The sequence below is a fragment of the Formica exsecta genome, unplaced genomic scaffold, assembly GCF_003651465.1.
Source record: "Formica exsecta isolate Colony F162 unplaced genomic scaffold, ASM365146v1 scaffold314, whole genome shotgun sequence".
In the NCBI taxonomy this organism is placed as follows: domain Eukaryota; kingdom Metazoa; phylum Arthropoda; class Insecta; order Hymenoptera; family Formicidae; genus Formica; species Formica exsecta.
Window position 1 is genome coordinate 1042692 of NW_021850397.1, and position 18426 is coordinate 1061117.

The window sequence follows — 18426 nt, forward strand, 5'->3', positions numbered from 1 at the left end:
GAATTGTTATAGGTGAAACTGGTATTTTTGCAGTTTCATGATTTCGGTAGTTAAACTATCCTCACTCGTATCCGTGCTCGTAGATATGCTATTATTCTTAGTGAGTTATGCTACACACTGTGATAGTGACGCTGTAAGAGAGTACGTTATTGTATTATCTATCGTTCGATCTTTATTCGGCGAACTGAAAGAGAAGGAAAAGTATCGCATTGAATATATAACATGTACCTGTGTAAAATCACAATTTCCCACAAAACGCAATATCGCGTTGCAATAGTCGGATTCTACAATCTCGAGCCGAGATAATGACCATCGTCTCCGATATGCAATTCATGTTTAATAAAAAAGAGAAAAAAAAAACGTTTTTTGACAACCGCTTTTCCGAGAGTCATACAACTTATTTGACAATACTGAGAAAGAATACACCCAGCGTTGCATTGTGTTGCATTGCGAGACTGTGGAGCCTTCGCAGAGCTTATTCTCATTCATATGATGGCTACAGTTTCCGCTGATAAATAATAGAAAATCTGTATCAATCTGTTCTCAGTACAATCACAGTTTCCACATATGTTCTTCTCGCGATGGACGTTTATCAATAGATTTTTATACAGATACATCACGTAAAATCTACCTACCTACCTACCTACCGACACGCAAGAGACGAAAGAGAGAATATATAAATCAGGCGTATAAATTTTTCCTACAAAGTATACAAACAAAGCAGCATTACCAAGACTAATATGCAAATCTATACGGGTCGATATTCAACGCTGTACCTTGACCAGATGATATTGTAAATATACAATTGAATACAATGCAATTGTTCTCTCAATCTCCTCCGAATTGCCTTCTTCTATCATTAATCTATCTGTAGTCTTGATAAAAATCTGTAATGATATAAAATGCGTAAATGTAAAAATATTATAATAAGAAGTTATATGATAGAAAAGTATACATGATACCAAGATTTGTTATTTTCATGAATTCTTTCTTTCGCCTGCTTATCTTCTTTAGTTTTAATCTTGAGCAATTTTCTGTTCACCTATTCCAATTTCTTGCTGTTTTGCCTGCTTAATATGAATATTCTTTGTTTATAAGCTTCTTTTATTTGATTTCCTTATTCAGGTTGATATCTTTCATGCAGGATACACTGTGTTAAGACTTCAAGATGTACAGAATGCTTGATTTTCAGACTCTGAAATGTTATTAGCATGATTAATATATAATAACATAATATATCTTCAATAATGTATTAAAATAGAATTATTACAATATAATGATAATTGCCACTCTAGACTTACCTTACTCATATTTTATTGAATATTTAGGAAATATTCTTCTCCCTCCCTCTTTTCAAATATATACACGCATTGGATGTTTAAAAAAAAACTCAAGATATAGAAAAACATTATAAAAAGTTCTGGCTTCATTTTGTACAGTTTTATTACTTCACGGAAGAATAGAACGAGTTAATGATACATGGTATAATTGTAACATGTTATAAACTATATATGGTCACATTATGTGCAAAAACGTAATGTCAGATTGTATCTTTATAGCGTATAGATGCTTTGTATTGTAATTCCGAAGCGTCACGAACAGATCTGTGGTCAAGTTTTGGCCATCAGTTGATGCACCGCTAATTGAACCCGCAGTTCCACGCAAGCTTCTTTCTCTTCGATTATACTGCGTATCAATGTTGTCATCTTTTTCTGAAAACCAAAAGGGAAACGTATAATTACAGGAATGGAGCGAGAAATTCCTTTTCCCTCCTCCTCCCCCATCCAGCGTTTAAAAGAACATACTTCGAGTAACTGATTCTCCTTGACTAGCTGTATCATAGCCGTCATTTCGGCTTCGTTGGGAGAGTGTATCCTTTCTTTGGGTTTCTTCTTCTCTGTGCCGCATTCTGTCAGCATTTCCATTAATCGTTTGATCTCGTTCCTTTCCTGGCTGATACGAGACTTTAATAATACTTGCATGTTCAACAGTTCCTCATGGATCAGCTTCTCTCGCAACTGATCTATAAGATCCTCCTCTTCAGGCTCTGTACATAAATTAATGTTATACTCATTGAAAGTATTAGAGATTATATGCTACATTGATCATTATGTACCGTTTGCTTTGTCGTTCGGTGTTACATTTTCAGATTCTTTCGATTGAGGTGTAACTGTCGCATTATCTACGGAATCAACCATGTCCTTTTCTTGTACATTTACGTTCTGTCCGTTTTGCGCGGTGTGCGAATTACTGGCTGAACAAGAACATTTTTCCTTCCCTTCTTCCGCATTATGCAGTTTACTATCCTTTTTTATCAATGTCGCATTGTTCGACGGTTGATTATCGGATTTTACTTGACCGGGATCTTCGTCGACGGGTTTTGGTTTTTGCGAGATAGATTCTATCGGAACATTATCGGTCGATTTGATTTCTTCGTCTAAACTCTTTTGCATAGCGCCTTCCAATTTTTGAACGGTTTTGTACTTTCTCTACAAAGTAAAATGCACATTTTACGTTAATCTTTTCTTTACATGAATTTTTGTAATATGAATTCTTTTTTAAATATAGTCGTGTACCTTTAATTGGGTTATCATTCGTTGCACTTCCCACAGTTGTTCCTCGCGAGACTTTGTTACAAAACCAGCATTCATCTGCATGTGAATTTGGAATAGTAACGATTCTTGTTTAGATAATTCTGCAGCTATACCTTCCACAGAATCAGGTAGATTGGTGCTACCAGATGACAATGGTGGCACATATTTTGTTAATTGTATATTTGGGAATAAAGCCTTACAGTGAAACAACAGAGCCAATAACAATCGGTGACTCATTTGTAGAACCGGACTTAACGTCATCGAAATCGTTTGGGCGTTCATTTTTGTCGTCTTCTCCTATGGTAAGATATCATTAAAAATGTAGAATATATATTGACATAAAAATTGTTATAGTATTATATGTATATTGTTTAATTTTTTCTTTCCAGCTTTATCCAATAGACTTCTTGCATCAAACTGATAATACTTGGAACGTACTCGCATTGTGACGTGATCCAAATGCAGTATAACCCATGCCAAGAGAATCCTGTTGCATTCCGGTAACTGCTGCGTCAATTGCGCCAATTGCGCTTCCCGTTGTTCGACATCCTTGGTCGACGCGGCCTGTTCGAAGCGTGATATCGTTTCGCTATTCTCCAACACGGGTTCTGGTAGTTCTCTACATCACCACAATGTGCACCACAATTTTTCGTTTGATCTTAAAACACATGGTGAGAGAAGGATAGAGAATTCTCAGATACAAACCTAAGAAAGAGTATCAATAAGCTCGTAGCTACCGTGGGTTCGAATTCGGATATGTTCACCGGTTCTCGGTGATTGTACAATTTTTTCAAATACTGAACTTTTGACTTCACCCCGGGGACTTTGTACAGACCCTCCACATTCATTCCGTGCTCCTCTACATAATCGATACAGTCTCGCACCACCAATGGTAATTTGATTCCATCATGACAACAGCTTCTTTCAATCGCTAAGTGAAGACTAACACCGAAAACCGGTTGTTCCTCTGAGAAACGTAATATGTATGTATAAAAAAAAAAACATTAATGGAGCAGCAAATCAAAACATTCATTCAATCTTACCACCAATATCCAAACCTTCGCCACCTACATGCTTCCCTTTCTTACGATCTTTCAATTTTTGCTTAGACTTGTCTTTATCCTTATCTTTCCGTTTTTCTTTTTCTATATCCTTCTCATCTTTATCCTTCTTCTTTTTATCCTTTTCCTTCTCAGTGTCTTTTTCCTTCGCCTCTTTCTCCCGTGATTTCTCTCGTTTCTCTTTCTTAGAAGGAAATTTAAAGGCTTTGGTCTTTTTTGATTTTGACGGACTTCTACACAATAAATTATATAGTAATTCATATACATTACAAGATGATTGAAAAACTAAAATTACCTCAATAGCAATAGATAATAAAATTTTAATTGTCATTTTGTATATATATTATAAAGACTTTGATAATAAAATATATATTAACTGAGCAAATTAAAATCAATATAAGCAAAAGTATCAAATCATAAACACTTGAAACGAGCTTGTTTTCCATTAAAAAAAAAAATCAGGAATCAAGTTTAGTTGTGCAAGTATAAGAAAAGTAATACAATGTAGATCAAAAATCAGTGATGGATAAATGATGGATGAATGGCCATCATTTTTAATTATCAAGTACATGCTAAAAATATAACTTGATTGTATATCTGATAAGTATGAAATAAAAAGATCTGTTAATTGTGCATTATATTAGCACTTGTACACTATTAGACATTTCACAACCAAGAAAAAAAAAGAAAGAAATAGAATTGATGTAGGCTTTACTTAGTTTCTTGATCTTCGTCTGGTGAACTTTCACCCTCTAAGGTTGCGTAGCCCCTATCTTTTCTATCCTTTTTGTCCTTACGCTTTCCACCCAAGAGCTCCTTCTTGGAATGCTTGTCGTGGCTGCCTTCATCACTAACTGTATTATAAAAATTAACGCTAATGACATTCCGGCATCATATATATTTGGTGAATTAATTGAGAGAGAGAGGAGGATACAAATATATATTTGAGACCAGACAGAGACTCTTTGACAGATGCATAACCTCTCTCTCACAGTGTCTATTGTTTGAAACAGCTGTAGATAGAATACGATTACGCTTGTTACGTACAATCGCTCTCATTGCTCTTCCTTCCTGATTCGGACGCGTACAATCCGGGAAATTCCTTTTCGACATCCGGACTCTCGAAGTCCATTCTCCTTCAACAGATGTGCATTTGACACTTCACCTGCTTGTGTCAAACTCGAAATCTCTCGAAATCTCTCGAAATTTCGAGAAATTTCTCGAGATAAGTCGATACCTCATAATGCGCCGATCAATTATATTAGAACATTACAGCGCATATCTGACTTTATTAATATTAAATAATATTATTAATATTAAATATTTATTATTAAATTGTTCCAAGGAAATTAAGATTATTAAATAATAAAATAATTGTTTTATTTTTTTTTTTTTTCGTCGTGATGATGAAAATCGCATTTATGGCATCAAAACTAACTTTCTCGTCGAAAACTATCAATTTTCAACCTTGATCCACAGTATACATGATAATAAGGTATCGAATCTCGACATCACTAAATGCATTATATAACTTTGTTATCTTCTCCGGCATAATAGGTGTAAATATAAGTACAGATTATTTCGTAATTGCTTATGTAGGTCATACGAAACTCGTTTCTTCGCGATTTTATATTGAACGCCTTCGGCATTTTCGTCGCGTTTTCAATATCATATCTCGATCTAATATTGTCTCATTAAAATTTTCCCTTTATTTAAAAAATATCGATGTGTGATTCCTAGATATTAATTATTTAAATTTAAATTGTTATTTTATTCCGGAATGTTAGCGTTAATTTTTGCTTCAATTAATTCGGTTTAATCTATTTCTTCAAATGCTTTACAAATTGCAGAACAGTTATCATGATTAAAATTTATTTTACAGCTTTTCAAATCAATTTTTGTTATTTTCAAAATTCAGAAGATAACACAAAGTAACAGTTGTTAAATAGAATTAATTTAAGTTTTTATCCAGAATCATATTAAAACACTTAAAAAATACATATTACATTCCAGAGTTAAATTACACTCTGTAGCGAAAGTTCAAATATCATTTCATACTTTATATACGCCTTACGTTTAAACCAATTTACACCAATTATGTTTACACATCGGTCGAAAGCATATGTGTATTTTTTTGTGGGTTACGTCAATTGGTATTGTAAAGAAAAAATATTGACAAATGTACATATAACAAGTTGACATCGACAAATTGTGTACAAAAAACAAATTCTGACATCGACAAATTGTGTACAAATAACAAATTCTGACATCAATAAATTGCAATGACATATGGTATTTTTGTCAAAACGCATGAGAAGTGGTCGACCTTGTCATTTTTTCTTTCACCCTATTTCGGCCAAGTCACGCAGATGAGATTACAGAGATGCAATTCGATCTCACGATCAGTAGTTAAGCGAATTTCGCGGGATAAACACGAGTCTTCTACCAATCGTTCGTTAAGAATTTAATTTCTCACTTAAGTATAATTCGCGTTTTCGAAAGTTTTTATCAAAAGAGAAAAGCAACAACGCCTTTATATACACGATCATAACAGGTATATTTTTTTATTTGTTAAATTAAAAAATGAAAAAAAATATACGTTTGATTTTTAGTGATCATCTGTAATAATTGTCTCATTTGAATCAATTTGTCTATTTAAATTGCATAATCGAAGATATCAAAGATACAACAAAAAAATTTGAAAATAATAAAAAAGATATCAGAAATATGCTCATATATTGTAAATACGGAGCTTGTGTGAAAAAGCATGTAGAACAAAATTTTATTCGGCTGTCTTACAATTGTTGAACATTTCTTAAAGATTATATGTCTTAAAAAGAGTGAGATAATCGAGTTAAACGACCGACAATAAGTATTGCGTTATCGATATGTAATATGTTGTAATAAGCTCTTCTCATCTCGAGTTTCTTCAAATATAACTTCGAATACACGAGAAAGATGCAATCTCGTTCAGTTACAGCATTTTAAACCGCTAATTAGTATTCACTTTGCATTCTTCTATTTTATATTACTTGCGTCATGTGTCCGTGATCGTAAAGAGGATACCAACAGTTGACGTACTTTACCCTGATGCTATTCAAATCTACAACAATCTTGAAAGATATTGCAGTTGCTTATTGACATTGCATTCTTAATGCAATAAAGTGCTATTACATGAACCGTTGATTTTTTGTGCCAATTGTGCATTTGTGATATAAATTGTGCCTGAAGATCGCATTTGCAGTCTAAATATTATTCAAGTTATATCGAAGATTATGCTTTGATATGTCAAGATCAGATCCGTATTAAAAGTGATATCTCAAAATCAAGATCTTCCAAGAAATCGAAGATTCTCTCTCTCGAGGAAGACTATCTCAGGAATTCATCTCGCGACTCGACTGTGTTTAATGTCAACATTCCAGCTATTTATAGGGAAAAAAATCGACAAACTACAGTACTGGAGATTGAAATGCAGATGATTTAAAATTGGGAAAAAATATCAACATACCGTACACGTATTTAACAGAAGATCAGAAGCAAAGATTTATCTCACGTGTGATAAAAAAGACGCAACTTCGTGAGATGCTCAAGTCCTGCTTGATGATCTTGTGCCTGGGATACGCCGGTGGGATCTTGCCACCGGGTATTTTCGAGGTGATCGATCACTTCTTCTTAGGCTTCCCGCCGCTACCAAAAACGCCGGGGCAGAAGGAGACACTCGATTACACCCTTCCCTTCGACTTCCTGGTGATCGGCGCCGGCTCGGCGGGATCCGTGCTCGCGAATCGCCTGACCGAGAATCCCGACTGGAACGTCCTGGTGCTCGAGCAGGGCAACGACGAGATCTTCCTCACGGATATTCCCTTGCTCGCACCGGTCCTTCATATCACGGACTATGCCCGCGTGTACAGGAGCGAGCCGCGGCCGCAGGATGCGAATGGCCACGGTGGATACTGCCTGTCGATGAACGAAGGCCGTTGCAACGTAGTATCCGGGAAGGCGGTCGGTGGCACCTCGGTGGTGAACTTTATGATCTATTCGAGAGGATCGCCGATCGATTACGATGCCTCGTGGGCGTTTGATAATCCCGGCTGGAGTTACGAGGACGTGCTGCCGTACTTCATTAAGTCCGAGAGGTGCAAGCTGATCGATAAAGACGCGAGGTACGTCTTCAAGTCAGAAACAATACATTTATTCCATTCTTTGCTTGTGGAAGCTGTAGTTATATTTCGTACAACTTCAATTTTAGCGCCTTTTAGCGATAATATTATTTTCTCTTCTCTTCATCTCTTATTCGTCAGATACCATGGATACGATGGATACCTGGATGTCACAAACCCTCCTTACGCCACTCCGCTGAAGGAACGTTTCTTGAAAGCCGGCCAAGAGCTCGGTTACGATCTGGTAGATTACAACAGCGAGAGGCTCATAGGTTTCTCGACCATCCAAACGACTATGCGAAACGGGCACCGGGTTAGCGCCAGCAAAGCCTTTCTCAGGCCGATTCTCCGCCGAACAAACTTTTATTTATCCAAGTTTTCGACGGTGACGAAAATTGTTATTAATCCAAAGACGAAAACAGCCGTGGGCGTCGAATTCGTAAAGAATCGTAAAACATATTTTGTCTCCGCTACTAAGGAGATTATACTCTGTGCAGGTATATGCATTTAGAATATCGTTATAGAATAAAAGAGTGTGATTTTATCTTCTACATAAAATGAATTCACTTTAGAAATAAATTTAATAAAATATTTTACAAAAGGAGTTAATTTTATATATTAAAAAATAGATTTTAAATCAAATTAGAAAGAAACATTCAATTTGCAAATACATTTCAATGAAAGTTATTTTATAAATCAGCTCGCTACTTATATTTGTACGTAAATAGAGACTTTTTTCCTATTGCACAGGTGCTCTCAGTTCACCGCAGTTACTGATGCTGTCCGGAATAGGTCCAAAGAATCATTTGAGCTCCTTAGATATCCCTGTAATAGAGGATCTTCCGGTGGGATATAATTTACAGGATCACGTGAGCATGTCAGCTTTAACGTTTCTAGTCAACGAGAGCGTGGCCATTGTCGAACAGCGTCTAGGTTCCAGTCCGGCTAGTTTCCTGGAGTATCTGATACAAGGCATAGGTCCTTTGACAATACCCGCAGGCGCCGAAGCATTAGCTTTCATTAACACTAAGGCTCATTTGAGTAAAACGCGGAGGAAAGAGTCAAAGCTTAAATCCATTATCCAGGGTATAAATGTACGCGGAAACAGCAAGCGACAGTATGGTAAGCATTTTATATACGGTGGTTTTTTTTAAATTTTCTCTACAAAATATGTAAAGTCCATCATTTCTATCACTTCCATCATTTCTATCAATCGCAAAACGTATTTCAACGGGAACGGATTATTGACAGAAGACGACTATCCCGATATCGAGCTGTTGTTGGGCGCGAGCTCGTTAACCGGTGATATTTCCGGGTCTTATCGCAGTTTGCTCGGATTAACGGAGGATTTTCGCGAAGAGGTTTTCGGTGATTACAACGGCTTGGACGCTTTCACGATCGTGCCTGTGCTTTTGCGACCCAAAAGTCGCGGTAGACTCACTTTGAGAAGCACCGATCCATTAGATTCGCCGATCGTCGATGTCAATTATTACGATCACGTGGATGATCTAAATACAATGGTGCAAGCTATAAAGATAGTAAGAGTCTTTATGTATTAATATATAATCAATATATTACATACAAGATATATTTGTGTTTTAAATTTACTTTTAATTGTATTATTTGCTGATTAATTTTTCATATATTTTTTGTTTTCATCTTCCAGGCGATCGAAGTAGCTTCCACGAGAGCGTTTAAACGTTACAATGCCACGCTGCTACCGGTACCGTTTCCGGGATGCAGACACGTTGCTTTCAAGAGCGATCCGTACTGGGCCTGCGTCGCCCGTCATGTATCGACGACTATAGCCCATTACTCGGGCACGTGTAAGATGTCCACACGGAGGAATTTGGGCGTGGTGGACCACAGGTTACGGGTGCACGGGATCAGCGGTCTCAGGGTCGCGGACGCCAGTATCATGCCGACCATAATCGCCGGTCACACGACCGCGCCCGCGTACATGATCGCCGAGAAAGCCAGCGACATGATCAAGGAGGACTGGAAAGATTCTGCTCCGTGAATCACTCACACACACACTCACACACGCACACATATACACATGGGTGTGGGAAGCAAGAAAGTTAGGAGAATGTTATGAGGTAAGGTAAAACATATGGGATACGTTATCTCGAAAGCGCGGAGATTGTGATTATATGAAAATCACTTTTAGATTCGAAGGAAAGCTATAATGAGGGCATTGATCTTGACGAAGATCAATGCCCTCATTATAGCTTTCTTTCGAATCTAAAAGTGATTTTCATTTAATCACAATCTCCGCGCTTTCGAGATAACGTATCCCATATGTTTTACCTTAATAAGGGAGCTTATAAAGGAAGCGCTGTATATACAAGAGAGATATTATATATATTAGAATATTATATATTATAGCGCAAACATTTAATAGAATTTATCTACTTTTGAAGTAGAATATTTTATTTTCTATGGGGACAGAACAATTACGTATAATTATTATACATTTGATACATGTGTAGAAATGACGTTCTGCTCAATCTGTGTAACCTAGTCAATGACTGTAGTATTATCCAGTTAATACGTCGGAGAGAAAGAACAGTGTGTTATAATGATCTATTAGATTTGCTGCTTTCTCAACTTGAGAAAACGTGCTGAGTCTCTTTGGCTGCTTATGGTTGAACTAATAAAATATAGCAAATTTACATTATTCAAGCGCAATTTAAATAAATACAACGATAGACACATATTTAAACTATAGATAAATTATTAAAGCTCTACGATACTATATATTTAAATACTCTAAGCTAATAAATCAACAAATTTTTAGATTTATGAAAAGCACTGCTGAACACAGATTGTTATCCATCATATTTTTAGCACACAAGAAATTTCGTGATAAAGACGACGGGAAGTATTCCGTACGCTTGCCATCCTGTTGCACCTGTGGCAATGAGAAAACTCCAAGTATAAATCGATTTTAGCATTAATAATTATAAATCATTAAAAACAATAAAATTAATTTAAGGCGGCGTCAAACCAAAATTTTAGATAAAATAGATACCGTTATCGCTGAATTGAACGCAGTCCTGCAGCTCCTCCATTAACGTATAACCATCGGTACAAGTGCAGAAGCCTGCGAATTGATAAAATCGAGTTCCTTTAACTAGGATAATAAATAGGATAATAAATCATGATTAACTCAATTATTTAACAAGCGATTACATACCATCAACACAGTCCACTTTCGATTTCCACGTCGAATTAGAGTCCCTCAAACTTCCGGTGATACAATGATGATGAGTCTCGCAACGGCCGCCCAGTTCTAAGATTGTAAAATTTTCCATGCGTTATTTTCGTTATTGAACGATAAAACTTGCATCCAACATGCAAATATATTTTCCTCGAATTTAACCGTAATTCTGATTCTTTAAACTTTGTGCGTCTCGTACGAGAAATATCAGTATCTGTGTAATCTGTTATTTCAAATCAAGATAATCATAAAGGGGTGGAATCCGTCATCTCTCTGGTTTAGAACAAATATACTTGCCAACATTGACGTAACATCGACGACCGCGTCTGTGAGAGCCTGCGACGCAATCGCACGTCCCATTTGCGCCGCATTGGCTATGCTTCAGGATCATCTGGCACTGGGACTGCTGCTCGCACTCCTCGCCGATCCAGGAAGCAGCCTTCAGACACCGTTGGCCGCCCTCGGCCAGCACATAGTCCACTTTACAGTCGCATCTGCTGTGCATGCATCTCGAATTCTCCACAATGCATTCGTCATCGCTGTTGCAGTATTCGTTCAATTCTGAAAAAAAAGAGATGTCAGATACATAACTTACATAAGCTGCAAAATAGTGGAGTGCTTTCTATTTTAGCGAGCGGGGCTGTCTTTTTTATATCCTATACATTTTATTTTATTATGTGTGTGTTATTATTAAGGACCCAGTCTACTTTAGAGAGCAAAAAAATTAGATTTTTTTTTTTTATGTCTGAGAAATGTCTTTGAAATTTTATTGAAAAATTCGTGAAATTGACAGAGTTACACATCATTTAAACATCAATAAAGACATAAGCAAAACGGCAACAAGATCAATTTCTAATATTCTTCAAAAATAATTTCTAAAAATCATCAATTTTTTATACTGCTAGATTAGACTGGATCCTTAAAACCGAGCACGACTTGAACAGCTTGCAGAATTATCCCTCCAAAAATATCGGATTTATATAGCAGTTTCTATCGATTGTTATGATACTTACTAGCGCTCGGTAGACAGCCGGTGTTGTCAGGATTCGCGTGATGACGCAAACCGCAAGTGCAGAAACCGTATTCGCAAAAGGTATTTCTGATGTAGCAATTGCGATTCGAGCGACAACGTTTGCCCAGACCTATAATCGAGTAGAAGATAACACTAATATATTTCTAATTAATCGAATACATACTGATCAACTACGTATATAAATTTATTGTATTTTAATCAATCCTATCTGATTTTAATCAATTTTATTTATCGTGTAAAATGCGCAGACATCATAAGCATAGGCGCTTTAAGTTCCTTCTACGCTTGCATTGAATAAACATTTCCATTGTGTCTCTTCTCCATTCTATTATCTCGCGGGATATTTATTTTTCCCATAAATATGCGTAATAAAGGGGGCCGGCTTGAGACGTTTCTCAGGAAAACAGCACTCACCGACGGACTCGTAACACCTTCCATCCGTGAAGTGAGAATCATGGGCGCATTGACAAGTGCCTTCTCGACATTCCGACTGCGGTGTAAATGTAAACTCACATTGGATGTCCTCCTCGCAGGGATCGCCGATGCGAGTAGCCACTGTTGAAATAACGTTTCTTATGGGTATCCCCGTTCGCAAATTGACATTTCGTTACATCCGTTACTCGTTAAACATATTTTTTATATCCTATCAATAAAAGTTTAAATGCACAGCTTTTCTATTTACGTCTAGAGAACGTCTATGACATTCGATGAACGTAACGTTTGGAGATAAATTTAGCGAAATTTCGAGAGCGCAATTTAGGTATTATTTGTTGGAGGATAAAATACCTGTAGAGTATCTCGCAATTCGCGATGTTAATTTTAACGATCTGGAATTTTCAATAAATTTCAGTCGATTTTAACTTAATTTAGAAGTGTTTTATTGCGCGTCGAAAGGGCTGTACCTAAGAACGGATTTACGCCGTTCTGACTCATTCATAGAAATTATTCGTGATCTCTGTCGGCTCAACGAGCACGACGAACGACACGCTCCGGGTGAGACGGGATCGTGAGAAAGGAATAGGGATGGACGAGTATCTCCGCGGGATCTCGTTTCTCGAGGTCGATGACATCAATCCCGAATATTCAAGTAATTAGATTGAAATTTAGCGGAGAGCACGGTTCATCTCATCTTTAATTTTTTTTTAAATAAATTATTTTATACCCGACATAGGAAATTGTCATAATGATAATGTATATAATTAGTTCGGAAAAGTACCTCTTAGACATCTGTAGTTGTTGTTAGTCCTGAATTCGATGTGATTTTCTTTGCACAAGCAGGTTTGTTGGTTTTTGCAAAACGCATTCGCGATACAATCGTCATCGTATTTACAGAGTGAGAAAGTTTCTGAAAAAAAATTCGTTTTATTTGCGTAACGCGATATATTATTACTTTATACTATATAAAAAAAAAAGGATTTCTTATGATTATAAAATATATGTTTTTGATTTTTAAATCAAATTGAAAAAAAAAATGAAATATTAAAAAAGAGACGCTAACGATTTTATATATTCGCCGATCAAATTGACTGTGATATATTGAGTATCTCTCCATTAAAAGCGACACAGTATACTGGGACTTTAATTCGCGAGCGTACAATGAAATCTCTGAATTGCAAAATCGTTGGATGCAATAGCTACGACAGAGTATTTGTATTTCATTTGTAAATTTTGCTTACTATTGCTACTGCGATTACTATTACTGCGATCGTTGCATCGCGACGGGTCCTCGTTGCTGTTGACGTAGGTGATCGTCGCGCAGACGGTAACGGGTACGAGGACGAGGAGCCCCGTGAAGCCGCTTACCGTCCACGTCTTCGTCATCCTCGCGATGACGACGGGCAAACGCCGCGTCCGGAACGTTTCATCACCAAAACCGCCGATCGACTTGTTGTCATTTTCGGTCCCCGTCACGGGACGATCCGATCGTATCGCTCGAAGGCCGCCACGTCACGATCGACACAGCCGGGGCCCCGTTTAGCTTTACGACGATGCTCTCATTGTTTCCTCGAGGTTGCGCAATCGCAACATAGGCAGAAACACGTACACACTAAGCTACACCCTCGAACGGATATCATCGAGGCGTATCCCGCATTATCATCCTCCGCCTGTGTAACCGCCTGTGTCGATCACTTCGCCTGCTCGAGGCGAGACATCGGTGAAAAAAGCAACTTATCGTTTAGTCGATCTTAGATGAATCAATCTGGAATTTTGTCCGAATCATCAGACAGTTATTATAAACGTGTCCTATAAAAATTACGATATCCTCGTTTCAACTGTCGTTGCGATAAAATAATCTTTCAATCAATTTTCATTCTCTATCAATTCGCAAACTTGTTCAAGTACTCTTTGAGATTTTTCCGCGATAATAGAAGAATTAATTGTTTTTGATATAGAATTCAAATTCGCTTCACCGATACCTCACCTCTACCAACAACTCGACTAATTCTCCACCAAAGAGATCTTTCTTTCATCGCAACAAGTATATTTATATCTATTTCAAGTTTAAGTTAAAGAGCACAATACATGTGATATTTTTTTAATTTTATTGTACTCTGGTTTTTTCTTTCTCTCTAGTCACACGCATAGGCCTAGTTTGAGACGTTCTAGTTCACAAATGATCGCGTGCGAGCGAGCTCGTCGCTATAGAATCGCCTTGTTTCGTCGATTTCTCGGCAAGCGGAAATTATAGTTGAACACGCACCCCGTAGAGAATTGGCTCTGATTTAAAAAAAAAAACATAGGCAGAAACACGTACAAGCTACACCCTCGAACGGATATCATCGAGGCGTATCCCGCATAATCATCCTCCGCCTGTGTAACCGCCTGTGTCGATCACTTCGCCTGCTCGAGGCGAGACATCGGTGAAAAAAGCAACTTATCGTTTAGTCAATCTTAGATGAATCAATCTGGAATTTTGTCCGAATCATCAGACAGTTATTATAAACGTGTCCTATAAAAATTACGATATCCTCGTTTCAACTGTCGTTGCGATAAAATAATCTTTCAATCAATTTTCATTCTCTATCAATTCGCAAACTTGTTCAAGTACTCTTTGAGATTTTTCCGCGATAATAGAAGAATTAATTGTTTTTGATATAGAATTCAAATTCGCTTCACCGATACCTCACCTCTACCAACAACTCGACTAATTCTCCACCAAAGAGATCTTTCTTTCATCGCAACAAGTATATTTATATCTATTTCAAGTTTAAGTTAAAGAGCACAATACATGTGATATTTTTTTAATTTTATTGTACTCTGGTTTTTTCTTTCTCTCTAGTCACACGCATAGGCCTAGTTTGAGACGTTCTAGTTCACAAATGATCGCGTGCGAGCGAGCTCGTCGCTATAGAATCGCCTTGTTTCGTCGATTTCTCGGCAAGCGGAAATTATAGTTGAACACGCACCCCGTAGAGAATTGGCTCTGATTTAAAAAAAAAAGAGAGAGAAAAAAGATGTGCACATTCATCGGCGGTAATCATCGCGAATAATTTTATGCGCTGACTTGTCACCGGCGAGTAACAGATGCTAAACCGTTCTAATGCACCTTGCGAGAGAAAAAAGATGTGCACATTCATCGGCGGTAATCATCACGAATAATTTTATGCGCTGACTTGTCACCGGCGAGTAACAGATGCTAAACCGTTCTAATGCACCTTGCGGTCCCGTTCGACTTCCGAGTTAAAATAGCATCTAATTTAATAGCGACGTCCTAATATTTATTATTTCAATATGTGAATTAAGTCCGTATACCACGACATCTCTTCGATAGATTAAAAGCCTGAAAATTATTTATACAGCTGCAAAAATTTAAAATAGATTTTCTTTAGTTCTAGGAATATGTGTGTATATATATGTATGCGCGTCCGATATATTTAATTTTTCAAAATCTATATCTTGTTCTGCGATTTAAATCGTTCTGAGTCCACGTCATAAAATCGTGGGCGAAGTTTCCCGCTTTGGATATCAACGACGATCCCGTAAATGCTCGAAGGTCGATCGTGGCGAACACATACACACACACACAAACGAGTTTAGCGCCCTTTCTATAGTTTCAGTTTGTGTTGCGCAACACACGCGGTGCTATAACAGCAGAAGCCATTGTTGTGTGTCGATTTACAGTGCCGTATATTTAGGGAAAGCTATTCGAACCCGATTTGTATTCGCTGTTGAATCTCCCATTTGTCAAACACACAAACCACAAAAAATAAGAATTATCAAATAAATAAAATAGTCGTCTTCAAAAGAACATTGTTGTATTTGCAACAACATTCACACAAATTGCAATTAAATGTGCTAATCATGATAACGTTAATGAATGTAATTATAAACATCGTTTTAAATGACACCCGGCGTTATTTGCAGACGGGCGCGAGAGAAGTTTGTGCGATTGTAAGCTATTGTTAAAGAACTCGGAATGTTGTAATATCCCTCGCGTCTCCAAAACGCATTGTTAAATCGGAATAACAGGCGAGCGAAGGAAACGGGGCCCCCTTTGTTCTTTAATTATGATCGCCGTATTCACTCGATCCACGATCTTCGCGAAGATTCCCCACGAAGGAGAGGAAGAGATTACTGGGTCATAAAAATGCTTATCCTTAAAACATTGCGCGACGTGCTTGTAATCGTCAAATTTGTCGAAATGTGATTACAATTTTTTATATTTGTCAAAGTAGTTAAATCAATTAATCAATAGTCTGTAATTGAATAACACACGTGATCATGATTCGATGCTTTTTTTTTTAATTGAAGCGATATTGAATATTATTATTATTATCTTTACGTGTTTATGTAGAGCTTACAACGCAAACCGCTCCGATATTGATCCGAATAATAGGACCAGATATTGATAATTTTATTAGGACACTTTTGCCATACCAACTAATGATTAGGAAAGAGAGTATTATGACACTTCATATTTATTATATAAAATAGTAACTTGAATTATAATTCAAGTTATCAATATGATAAAACGCTATTCGTAATTCACATTTTATATTTGTTATTAATAATGTAACGTTACGTTAACGGACATTTTCATTAATTTTATTAATTTTGAATAACGCTCGTCTCGATAAATTTTTCAAGTTCGTTTAGTGTCGTGATTACCGTTTTAATTTTAATCTGCAAAATTTTCACTGAAAATATCTTTCAATATTCAACATCACTCGCGGTTTATACACTCGCGACTACTGTATTATTAATATTCATTGTGCATTAAAACATAATTTAATTAATTTCTCAAAGAAATACTGTCCACAACTGCGCGTTCCTTTTTGATTCGCGTATCTTAATATCGTAAGCTTTATAATAATTTTATATTGCTTAAATAATCTTTAGTATTTTAAACTCCCTATCTTTAATCACGTTTATTCTACGACATTACAGCTATTTTTTTAATTAATATGTAATTTTCGCGTTAAAAATATCATATATATTTTCTCTTCGAGCTTGCTCATTCGCAATACCCTGTGTGTTACACTCGACTTTTACACTCACGTCGACGAGACAGATGCTTGCGCTGGCCGTGCGCGTCGGCGACTGCGATTTGTACAGCGAGGCAAAGCACGATTGACATTACAACGATCCGCAGCTCCCTCACCGGAGGGCTCTTCGGCTCTCCCGCCATTCCTTCGAAAAATTTCCTCCTTATATCTCAGAGGAAAAATTCACCGTCTCACGAAAATTCGCCGTCAAGTGAATTTTCCTCCAGACACTCGATCGCGATCGCGATCTCTAGGCTTTTATATCACGGAGCGGCTTATTCGCGTCTCTTCCAACTTCCTCAGGAATAACTCTTATTTATCGTCTTGGCGATTGAATGAAGACCCGGATGTAATGATGATGCCAGAATTGGGTTTTCCGTCGTGGATGGCATTGTATAATAAAATGACAAGTACACTTCCGCAAGGTTTTTTTTTAACGCATCATTCTATTATTACGTTTTTTTTCAACTATAACGCATGCTGTGAGAATAATAATTACGAATTGTTAAGATTCTTTGGAAGGCTTGTTGTCTCTTTGTTCGAGTTTTCTATCGGAAATACGTATGTGATCTGAATATCTCTAAACTGCGTTCTTTTTTAAATTATGAGTTAAGGATGATGCAGAACACATGATAAATATATTTTACGCTGTAGTAAAAGTAGATGTAATAGCGATGGAATTTTACAATTGCATTAATAATTATCACATTTTGAGCTTCTTAATTTTAAAACTTCATGGTACATAACCGTGCTTGACAATTGGCCATTTATTTGAACAAAAGAAAAGAAAAAACGAGATTCATACAAATGTAAAAAAATAAATAGACACGCTTTGAAAATCATGCATCATAGAAAATAGCGCGTACTGT

At 36.8% G+C, this 18426-nt stretch overlaps 3 protein-coding genes across 3 annotated transcripts; 1 reads left to right on the forward strand and 2 right to left on the reverse strand.

Moving 5' to 3' along the window:
* Positions 1 to 1418: 1418 nt before the first annotated feature.
* Positions 1419 to 4855, reverse strand: LOC115237924 (ralA-binding protein 1). Its single transcript, XM_029811313.1, has 9 exons — positions 4703 to 4855; positions 4371 to 4509; positions 3638 to 3888; positions 3300 to 3561; positions 3033 to 3213; positions 2577 to 2891; positions 2117 to 2489; positions 1806 to 2047; positions 1419 to 1712 (listed from the first exon to the last, which is right to left on the reverse strand). The coding sequence occupies exons 1-9, from the start codon at positions 4785 to 4787 to the stop codon at positions 1611 to 1613; spliced, it is 1950 nt and encodes a 649-aa protein (XP_029667173.1). The 5' UTR covers positions 4788 to 4855; the 3' UTR covers positions 1419 to 1610.
* Positions 4856 to 5027: 172 nt separating this feature from the next.
* On the forward strand, positions 5028 to 9883 carry LOC115237882 (glucose dehydrogenase [FAD, quinone]-like). Its single transcript, XM_029811244.1, has 5 exons — positions 5028 to 7818; positions 7957 to 8312; positions 8566 to 8937; positions 9067 to 9353; positions 9482 to 9883. Exons 1-5 carry the CDS (start codon positions 7238 to 7240, stop codon positions 9833 to 9835), a joined length of 1950 nt encoding a protein of 649 aa, XP_029667104.1. The 5' UTR covers positions 5028 to 7237; the 3' UTR covers positions 9836 to 9883.
* Positions 9884 to 10215: 332 nt separating this feature from the next.
* Positions 10216 to 18177, reverse strand: LOC115237885 (prion-like-(Q/N-rich) domain-bearing protein 25). The gene is made up of 9 exons (XM_029811247.1): positions 17181 to 18177; positions 13748 to 14271; positions 13288 to 13416; positions 12486 to 12626; positions 12052 to 12180; positions 11336 to 11599; positions 11015 to 11110; positions 10850 to 10921; positions 10216 to 10729 (listed from the first exon to the last, which is right to left on the reverse strand). Exons 2-9 carry the CDS (start codon positions 13890 to 13892, stop codon positions 10662 to 10664), a joined length of 1044 nt encoding a protein of 347 aa, XP_029667107.1. The 5' UTR covers positions 13893 to 14271; positions 17181 to 18177; the 3' UTR covers positions 10216 to 10661.
* Between the last annotated feature and the right edge of the window lie 249 nt (positions 18178 to 18426).

Excerpts from the sequence above, each read along its gene's own strand:
- LOC115237924 (XM_029811313.1), bottom strand. The coding sequence starts at position 4,787 with ATGGACTTCGAGAGTCCGGATGTCGAAAAGGAATTTCCCGGATTGTAC. Across the intron at positions 3,889-4,370 it reads GACGAAGATCAAGAAACTAA|AAGTCCGTCAAAATCAAAAA; the intron begins GTAAAGCCTACA and ends TTTATTGTGTAG. Across the intron at positions 1,713-1,805 it reads AGGAGAATCAGTTACTCGAA|AAAAAGATGACAACATTGAT; the intron begins GTATGTTCTTTT and ends TTTGGTTTTCAG.
- LOC115237882 (XM_029811244.1), top strand. The coding sequence starts at position 7,238 with ATGCTCAAGTCCTGCTTGATGATCTTGTGCCTGGGATACGCCGGTGGG. Across the intron at positions 7,819-7,956 it reads CTGATCGATAAAGACGCGAG|ATACCATGGATACGATGGAT; the intron begins GTACGTCTTCAA and ends CTTATTCGTCAG. Across the intron at positions 8,313-8,565 it reads GGAGATTATACTCTGTGCAG|GTGCTCTCAGTTCACCGCAG; the intron begins GTATATGCATTT and ends CCTATTGCACAG.
- LOC115237885 (XM_029811247.1), bottom strand. The coding sequence starts at position 13,892 with ATGACGAAGACGTGGACGGTAAGCGGCTTCACGGGGCTCCTCGTCCTC. Across the intron at positions 10,922-11,014 it reads GAAAGTGGACTGTGTTGATG|GCTTCTGCACTTGTACCGAT; the intron begins GTATGTAATCGC and ends ATCAATTCGCAG. Across the intron at positions 10,730-10,849 it reads CGTTCAATTCAGCGATAACG|GTGCAACAGGATGGCAAGCG; the intron begins GTATCTATTTTA and ends TCATTGCCACAG.